Source organism: Hypanus sabinus, unplaced genomic scaffold (genome assembly GCF_030144855.1).
Source record: "Hypanus sabinus isolate sHypSab1 unplaced genomic scaffold, sHypSab1.hap1 scaffold_2461, whole genome shotgun sequence".
Lineage (NCBI taxonomy): Eukaryota > Metazoa > Chordata > Chondrichthyes > Myliobatiformes > Dasyatidae > Hypanus > Hypanus sabinus.
In genome coordinates this window covers 1-9,782 of record NW_026780583.1, presented here as the reverse complement: position 1 = coordinate 9,782, position 9,782 = coordinate 1, and the positions used below count along the sequence as shown (strand labels likewise).

Here is a 9,782-nt window from a genome sequence, read left to right as displayed (position 1 = left end):
ATTATCTCCTTGCTTTTATATCCTGTTCCAACTGAAGTAAATGCTTACATTGCAATTGCCTTCTTTACCACAAACTCAGCCTGTAGCTTCAACTTCTGCAAGTCCTCCACAGGGACTCCTAACTTCATCTGCATCCTAATGTTTGGGTTTTTTTCCCCATTTTGATAACAGTCCGCACTATTGTTCATTTTAATAAAATGGTGACCATTCTTTTCTCCACACTGTATTCCATCAGCCCAATGTTTGCCCACTCTTGCAATTTGTCCAAGTTTTGCTGTAATCGCATTGCTTGCGTGGTACTACCTACCCCTCCTGCTGTCTTTGTATCATGTGCAAACCTTGCCACAAAGCCATCAATTCCATTATCCAAATCACTGACAAAAGTTGGAAAAGTATGTTCCCAATACTGACCTCTGAGGAACACCACTAATCACTGGCAGCCAGCCACTGCCACCTCCTGTCCGTCAGCCAGTCCGCAATGCATGCTGGTATCTTCCCTGTAACGCCGATACTTCCTGAAATTTGATGTCTTCGCAATTGGAACAGACTTTGAATCTATTGGAATGATGAAGAACATTGAGGGTGGCTGATGCTTCAATTGGCGAACGTGCTGATTTACAAAACTGTCTGATATGTTTGTAGAGAATTGCTTAATGTAAATAACCCCGGCACTGAGATGGACTTGACATTTGATTTACCTCAGCCCCGAAGGCAGACAGAATATCATACATCATCCACCTAATTCCGATGTACTCCGACATACGCATGTGTACATTGATGAACTGTGGACATTATCTCACGAACAGTGGCCGTTCTGCCTGGTTGTTGACGTATTCTTGTTTCGTATCACATACCCGCCAGCGCACATACACTCAGTGGTTCATCACCACACTGCGCGAATTTATCTAATTTACAAAATGTACTTTTCAGGAGTGGGGATCACTGACAGTGTTCAGTGTGCATCACCACTCAACCTTGTAGTCTGACACCTTCTGAGGCGCCGACGTCGCTCCGCTCAAGCACGTTAATCCCCGGTCCCAGCACTGAGCCGGTAACTTTGTATATAACATTTTATGAGATCGTAACAAAAAAAAAAAACAGCATTTTGTGTCTCCTTACCTCCAACAGTGTGTGATGTCGGAAGTTCCTTATCACCCATATACTTTGTAGATGAAAGGTGTAAGACAATCTGCAACATTTAAACCCTGAATATCGTAGCGAATGCTCTGGTCATACTAATCTCAGCTAACGGAAATAAAACCTCAGTGACATCCTCTTCTATTTCATTGGTAATGTCGCTTGCTCAGTGAAGGTGCAACTTTGTAATCTCTCCGACGAAGTCTGAGAAGTTTCATGGGAACAAGCGGCTTCGGTCCGCACACCGAAGTAATGTGGAGGCACAGGCGGCTCTAAACGATTAAATATCAGCATTTTCAGTGCTGATGGAGGTGATTTATATCTGCTTGTTTGGAGTAACCATATCATATATAACACTGACTCTCCACCAGCTATAACAGAATATATCATCAGTGACGGTAGAGTCGCGTCACTACCCCATTGCCGGGTTTCTGCATCAATTGTTTGGTTTCAATGACGTCACATTCAGGAAGGAATCACAGCCTATAAGGTGAGACAGAGACTAACGGGTTGATATTAGACTGGACGTATGATGAGAAAGTTTATTGAAGGATTATTCTGTGAAAAGTAAAGGCAAGCACAGCATCAGTAATGTTATAGTCAGTGGGAATCAGCAGAACGCTGGGTGACAAATGCAGTTACGGAACGGAGCGTGACCTTTTCACTGAGTTGCTGTGGGACAACGAAAGGACCCTCCTGGAGAGATGGTCTCCGCAGGCGAGGGGAGCGCTGACGTCACTCCCTCGGGGGTGGGGGTGTTCTGTTGTGGAATATGATTGAGGGAGCTTCATGATCCAGCTGCTCAGTCCATCAGCTGGGGAACAGGTGGCACCGGAGCGGAACATCAACCCTTGTGTGCTTCATTGGCTGAAAATAACGTCATTCATTGCACAACCCGCTTACCCGTGACGGAGAATTCGTGTTCCCTATAAATTAGCAGGGTGTCGTGGTCCGAGTCACACGCTGATGTGAACTGCACAACGGGAGATAATTCAAGCAATCGAACATGAGTCGACCGGCGATCCTACAGGTGAAAGACGTTTGTTACCCTGTTCTAGCGGTGTTTGGTTTACCCGGTAAGTTGTATTAATACAGTGTCTAACAGCTGTTGGCCTTCTGCAAGACATTGATATTCTTTATGAAGTATGATCAGAAGATGCGCCGCGATGTGTCCATTGTACAAGCTGCTCAATAGTCGCTGTATCGTTCCGTGTCCACACGACCGGTGAGGAGACTTTCCTCCAGACACAGGAGGCCGTCTCCTCATGTCCGGTGCAAAGGGAACGGAGGGATACCATCGCTAAAATAGCAGTAGTGTTTCGCTCAGGAGTTAATGTATTTTTCATCGTGCCCGTTGGAAAATAAAAGTGTACAACACAAAAAGTGGTCATTCAGCCCGCCATGGCGACTTGAACCTCTGTGGTCCTATCTACCGGCACCTGGCTGATATTCATCTACCTCCCTCCCACCTTGGCCCTTTACAAGCTTATCTTACGTGGTACAACAGATCCCGCACCGTCCGCTCCGCAGGGAGCTGTTTCCACACTCGCAGCAACCTCTGAGTAAATAACCTTTCTCTGATTACCCCCGAAGCATTTCAGGTTTCACGCGAATCCTATGATCGTTCAAAATAGTCTCACACAACCTGAGGGGAAAAGGCTGAAATACATTTACACCAATTATACCCCTAAAGTATACAAAAATCTCTAATTCCCGTCAGTATCCTTGTAAATATTTTGAACTCTGTCCTGAATTTTGATATAATTTCAGTTCGAAGGTGAGTAGAATTGTAAACAATACTACGAATTCGGTTTCAATTACGTATTGTACAACCTCAATTCAATAACTCAACCCCTGCGCTCAGAGTTCTGATTTGTGATGGCCGATGTGCAAAATGATCTCTGTGCCGCCCGGTTTACCCAGTGTTTTACTCTAAATGAATGACGGATCTGTATTTACAGCTCCGTTTCTTTTATGCGGAGCACCTCACAGCCTACCATTCACCATGCAATGGTAACCTGGTTTACCCTCCTGCAGGGCAGCACATTACCCAGGCTCCCAGTAAATTACACGTGCTGTTTCTCAGCCCTTTTCCAGCTGGTGAAGATCACACTGCGAAGTGCCTTTCCGTCCTGCCTATGCTCACCCTCAGACCACCGGACTAAACAGAAATACATCCGAACGCATTTCAGAAATAAGTTGTAAGATACCCCTGTCATCCTCCCTTAGTGATGTCTTTATCTGTCGTTTGTTTTATCTGTTGCAGCTAATTTGTTAACAATTATCATTCTGTCCCGAGGAAAATGCGGTCTTTCCAAATGCATCTCTGCCTACATGACGATGATGGCGGTGTCAGATCTATCGGTCATTCTCATCAATGTCCTTGTCTATGAGATTTTAATATTCCGCCTGTCAAGTTCTTTTCTGCATTATACGGAAGTCCTTAAAGCCACGATCTACGTGCTGGCGGTCACTCTGGAACTATCACGGTGGTACACGGTGGCCTTCACCTGTGATCGATATGTTGCCATATGTTGTCAGAAGTTTAAAACAAAATACTGCAGAGTGAAGACAGCCAGAATCCTGGCAGCAGTAATACTGGCGGGGCTTTGCTTGGAGAATATACACTTCTTGTTTGCATTTCAGCCTCAACGAATAATTGGAAATATTTCGTGGGGTATTCGCCCGAAATTGGACATCTTTAACTCTCCAACTTTCGTCGCGTTCAGCAGATTCAAATCCTTTCAAAACCTGTGCGCATCCGGTTTAATAATTCTGTTTAATGGCATGACGGCCAGGCATATCTTCGTGACCAGCAAATCCCGGCGGGGCTTCCGAACCCATAAGAGTAAGATTGAACGTGACCCGGAAATGGAGAACAGGAAAAAGGGCATCATATTACTGTTCTGTGTATCGGGCAGCTTCATGCTATTTTGGCTGCCGTCGGCAGTGACCGATATTATCGCCAGCATAACCATGTATTTTGATCGCGACTATAACTCTACCCGATATATCGCTGCTCAAGCCGGGGCTCTGCTCACGAACATGAGTTCCTGTACAAACACGTGTATTTATGCAGCGACACAAACTAAATTCAGGGCAGAGTTGAGAACGTTGATACTGTCTCGTTGGACGCTTATCCGGGAATTGATCAAGAGAAATGTCAGATCATCTAATGCTTTTTCCCCTGAGTAGAACTCAGTTCCAGCTCGCACACGTCTTACAACAGGCAACATTTTGTAAAAGATCCGCGCTTTTAGTTCGATAATAAGATAAAGATTCTCATTTAAAACATCCCGATGCTGGTAACTGAAAGTGTCTCATTTGTATCTGATAAGAATTAACTCAAGGTAGAAATAAAATTTACGAATGCGCGGAATGGGCCGGATGGAACAGTATTGAATTAGACAAGCTTTATTTCAATGTTATAGAAACCAGATTATTTGCACCCAACATTGGATCTCTGTAAAACATCAGAGAGCTACGGTCAATAACACCCTTATTCCATATTTCCCGATCTGCCAAACTGTATCACGTCAAACAGCGGAAAAGAGGGACAAAAACTTTTCGAATAATTAGTATAAGAATACAAAATTGGAAATAAGTTACATCGGCTTTCAAAAGATCCTGTGTTAGTTTAGCTTACGTTGTGTGGTTCCATTTATTTCGTGATCGGCAGTGCCACTCAGCTGTACTGGAACCTCCTCAATTGACCAGACACCCCTCGGCAATAGAAGGCGATCTTCTACTCCCGATCCTGTAGACATTATATTCGATGTTACCCCGCGAGATGCCTGGTTACGGAAATCAGCCCTTACAGGAGTCAGAGATCAACGCCTAAATATTTGAGTACCTTCTGTGAAAACTAATAAATAAGCACACAATGTATTCCTTTTCAAACTGATTTTATTAAATCATGTACAGGTGACTCGCATTCACTTTCTAATTAAATTTAATATGGTTCATACTTTAGGGAGGCGATACTCTCACCAACGCTCCGCAGCAAGCCCAGCTAACCAGTCCCTAAAATGCCGGGATTCCGTGAAAACTGATTTATTCAGGTTATTAACAAGGAGCACGAGAAGCTGATTCTCACCTGGTCTAAAGCCGACTGAACCAAAGCAATCTCGCATTTCCCTTCCACAAGCTTCAATGTCACTCAAACCTGTTGTACTGTCTGCCTGATTTATTGGATTTGATGGATTTTGATGTTGAGGGATGTCTGTTAAGTTCAGTCCCTGTAGGCTTTTGGAAAGCTAAGAAGGATGAGTTGTGGGAAGTTGAGAGATTTCTGTTAAGTCAGGCTTTTGGAAAGCTAAGAAGGAGGAGTTGTGGGAAGTTGTTAATGCATTGCAACTCAAGCCACAGACAGATATGACGAAGGGGGAACTCCGAATGATAATAATGGAGCACAATATTTTTACTAAGTGCTTTAGTGAAAAGGAGGTAGAAAATTTTCCTCTAGAGGTCCAGACCTGTCTGGAAGAGATGAAGAGAGAGATAGTTAAGTTAAGGGTGGAAGAAGCACGGAGACAGAGAGAGGGAAGGGAAAGACAGAGACAATTCGAGAGGAAGATGTGGCAGTCTGAAGGTCCAGTGTTGGACACTCATGATGTATATAGCCTGAAAGAGTTGGTTGTAGTTGAAGATTTTAAGGAGTGTGTTCCCGATGATGTAAGGGCAGTCCGAGATGAAAAGAATGCTGCTACCTTGAGGGAGTCTGCTGGGTTAGCAGACGAGGTTGTTTTAACCCGCAAGGTTGAGTTTACTCCCGATGTGAGTTGCCCAGAGAGTAACTGGGAGGATCAGGGGAACTTGGAATTTGAAGCTGGGACTGGTATTGATATCCTAGAAGAGGCAGGTGTCCCGTTTGCCTGTGTTCAGGTTATGGTGGTACCTGTGGGTTCACCGGGTACTGAAACTTGTGTTGAAACTCAGGAAAGGTCTGAGGTGTCTGATTTGGTCAAAAGGGAATGCAGTCCTTTTGGATCAGATGCACTTGGTTCAGTGAGAAATCGGTTGACCCTGGCACCAGTGGAAATTGAGGATTCTTAGTCACTTTTGTCAGAAGGTGTTCTAAAAGCTAGTGATCAGATGAAAGCTGGCGATGTGAATTTTATGGACAATATTGAGAAAGGGGCTGTTGTTCAAGATTACAATGTAGAGAAAAAGGATTGTTTTGTTTTTGGGTTTGAGAGGCCACCTGTCTGGGTTACTGTGGGGACCAATCGAAGTAAAGGTCAAAAAAGTGGATTTGATGGACGGTTTGGGGACTTTCTGAATGTAAACATCGTCTTTCTAAGCTTAATGACAGTGCTGAGTGTGGTAAACATTAAATTGGCACCTGGTCAGGGTGAAGTCAATTTAACGGTTCAGCTGACGAGTAAGCTTGTGGCTGCTGAGGACCCGCCTACAGATTCTGAAGTTTATCCCGCCTGCGCAGTCACCCGAAGCACGGTGAAAAGGGCGGCTGGAAAAGGCCCTGAGGTATCTGCAGCAGACGTGGATTTCGCTGAGACGTTTTTACCGACCCTGTATCGGAAGGGGTTAGAGGATGAGATGAAAGAGGATAGTGGAGCTGAGTAAGGAGAGGTGGTGGATTTACCATTGGCGAGGAAGGAACTTATAAAAGAGCAGAGACGTGATGAGGAGCTTGTGGCGTTGAAGGAGAAAGCTCTCTCTGAAGCGGGATTTAAGAAGGAACCAGTGGGCTACTATATGAAGGAGGGGGTATTAATGAGAAAGTGGAGGCCGACCACCATGCCGGCAGATGAGGAATGGGCGGTAGTACACCAGGTGGTGGTTCCAAAGGTTCCTCGGGACGACATATTGACCGTGGCCCACAAGATACCCCTAGGTGGACACTTTGGAGGAAGGGAAACGGTACATAGGGTTAAGCGGAACACGATTGATGAGTCTGTGGGGTTTAACCCATTTGAGATTGTTTTCGGTCACAGGCCAAAGGGACCTCTGGCCTTACTTAGTTAAATGGTCTAACCCGACAGTGCATGTCAATGTGATTGACTATGTTTTGAAATTCCGAGAGAGGCTCAGCAGGATATGTGACCTTGCCAAGGAAAATCTGCGAGACTCCCAAATTAAAATGAAGCAGTGGTATGATAGACGAGCACGTGAACAGGTATTTCAAGTGGGCGATAAGGTCTTGGTTCTGTTCCCATTAGTGACCAACTCCCTACAGGCGAACGTCCAAGGTCCGTACAAGGTAATTAAGAAAATACACTCTCTGAACTATGTTATCGAAACCCCTGACAGGAGGAAGCCGAGCCGGTTGGTACACGTTGATGTGCTGAAAGGTTACCGTGATTCAAAAGCTGTGCCAGTCGGTGCGGTCACGAAAACAAACGAGGCTGTAAGGATTGATAATGAGGGGCCCGAGCATCTTGAATAGATAAACATAGTGCCCACCAGACTAGAGAACTCTGTTATTTTGGCCAACTTTGCTGATAAGGTCACGCATTTGAAGCCTGGACAGAGGGAACAGCTGACAAAGCTAATTAACCGGCATGCAGATTTATGCCCAGACGTTCCGAGGAGATGTGAGGGAACAACAGATGATGTCATTGTTACTTCAGCCCAGCCTATTAAGCACCCACCCCCCCCATCGGATGAATTTGGAAAGGAGCAAGCTAGTGGAAAAAAGAAATTGAACATATGGTAGCTGCTGGTATTAATCAGGAATCTTCCTCAGCGTGGGCATCTCCATGCGTGGTTGTCCCGAAACCTGATGGTAGTGTAAGGTTCTGTACAGATTACAGGAAGGTGAATGCCATCACAAAGACTGATGCTTACCCTACCCTCAAGGTGGATGATTGCATTGATAAAGTGGGTAAGGCGAGATACATCACCAAGATTGACTTGCTAGAAGGATACTGGTGTGTTCCTTTAGTTGACAGGCTCGAGAAATTTCAGCATTTGTCACTCCATCAGGGTAATATGAGTATAATGTCTTGCCTTCTGGAATGTAAAACGCTCCAGGGACATTTCAGAGAATGATTGACTCAGTGATTAAAGGATTAAAGATCACAGGGGCTCACATTGACGATTTCGTGGTGTGGAGTGATACGTGGGACGAGCACATTCAGGCTGTGGGAGGAACTGTTTAAACGAATATCTGCAGACAATCTCACAGTGAACCTCGCCAAAAGTGAGTTCGGCCATGCCAGGTTCACATACCTGGGGTATGCGGTAGGACAGGGGCAGCTGGCTCCTGTGCAGGCGGAAGTACAGGCCATTTCTGAAGTTCCCGTACCGACTGATAAGAGGGCACTAAGAAGGTTTCTGGGAATGGGGGGGGGGGGGTACTACCGATATTTTGTATGAACTTTGCGGATATTGCCCTCCCTCTTACAAAGCCCTTACAAAAGGATGAAACGTATGTGTGGAGCAATCCTTGCCAAGAAGCCTTTGAGAGGCTGAGAACTGTACTATGTTACCACCCTGAGTTAAAAGCACTTGACTTTTCGAAACCCTTCTCCCTGGCAACCGACGCAAGCGACGAGGCTGCAGGGGCAGTCGTACTGCAGAGAGCTGAGGAGGAAATTGAACACCCAGTGGCTTATTTCTGTAGGAAGTTCAATGTGCATCAGAGGTATTGTAGAAAAAGAATTATGGTCACTTGTTCTGGAGTAACAGCATTGTGAGGTTTACATTTGTCCGGCACAGAAGTCATTGATAGTTTATACTGATCACAACCCATTGGTATTTCTGACTAATATGAAGAATAAAAATAGACAGTTATTAAGTTGGAGTCTGGCGTTATAAGAATTTGATATTAAAATACAACATGTAAAGGGAACTGACACTGTCATTGCTGATGGTTTATCTAGATGTTAGAATTGAAATTATATCTGTGTTACTCTGTTGGTTAATGACTGCATCTGTATTATATTAGATTCTGTAATGTGCCCTACTATTGAATTCCCCCCCCCCCCGGTAAAATACTTTTAAGGGTGGGGGTGTTATGTGTGATGAGAAAACCAGTTGGAGATGGGGTTCAAGTTGAAACCCCTGTGACCTATGCTGCTAACGAGAGAGAGAGGGATGGGGTGGGTGGGAGGCATCCTGTTGCAGATGGGAGAGAGAGAGAGACAAGGATTAAAATGGATGATTTAGTATTATGGCTTCTTCGCTAATTGTTGACTTCAACGCCAAGGACATTTGGCCTGTTCGTGTGGATCCCTGCTGACACAGCAGAGTGATGCCAGGTGCCTGCTGAGACAGGAGGGAGTGGCCAGTTTGATGGACATGGTCAGTTGATGGATGGCTGATACCCCGTCAGGGGACATAAATGACGGGTCTGCTGAGACAGGAGGGAGTGGCCAGTTTGATGGACATGGACATGGTCAGTTGATGGATGGTTGATACCCCGTCAGGGGAGATAAAGGACGGGTCTGCTGAGACACCGGGAGACACGTCACGAGACACTGCAAGAGTGTTGTGCACCCATAGGAAGGTGGGGGCTTTGAGGAACGAATCGGGAGATCGGTCACAAAGCTCACAGCGTGACGGCAGGACCGGTGGGGGTTTGTGTGTGTGTCCACTCATGCCAGAGTGACGAGTCCACCACGGAAGAACGGTCCAGCAAGAACGGAGGGGTCATAACCGAATGACCACATCAGTACAAC

General features: G+C 45.5%; 1 protein-coding gene across 1 annotated transcript; it reads left to right on the top strand.

Annotated features, from left to right (window-relative positions):
- The first annotated feature begins 2,143 nt into the window (after positions 1 to 2,143).
- LOC132387982 (vasopressin V2 receptor-like) lies at positions 2,144 to 4,332 on the top strand. Its single transcript, XM_059960318.1, has 2 exons — positions 2,144 to 2,213; positions 3,404 to 4,332. Exons 1-2 carry the CDS (start codon positions 2,144 to 2,146, stop codon positions 4,330 to 4,332), a joined length of 999 nt encoding a protein of 332 aa, XP_059816301.1.
- The last annotated feature ends 5,450 nt before the right edge of the window (positions 4,333 to 9,782 follow it).

Coding starts and splice junctions, on each gene's coding strand:
- LOC132387982 (XM_059960318.1), top strand. CDS start 2,144: ATGAGTCGACCGGCGATCCTACAGGTGAAAGACGTTTGTTACCCTGTT. Junction 2,214..3,403: donor AGCGGTGTTTGGTTTACCCG/GTAAGTTGTATT, acceptor TATCTGTTGCAG/CTAATTTGTTAACAATTATC.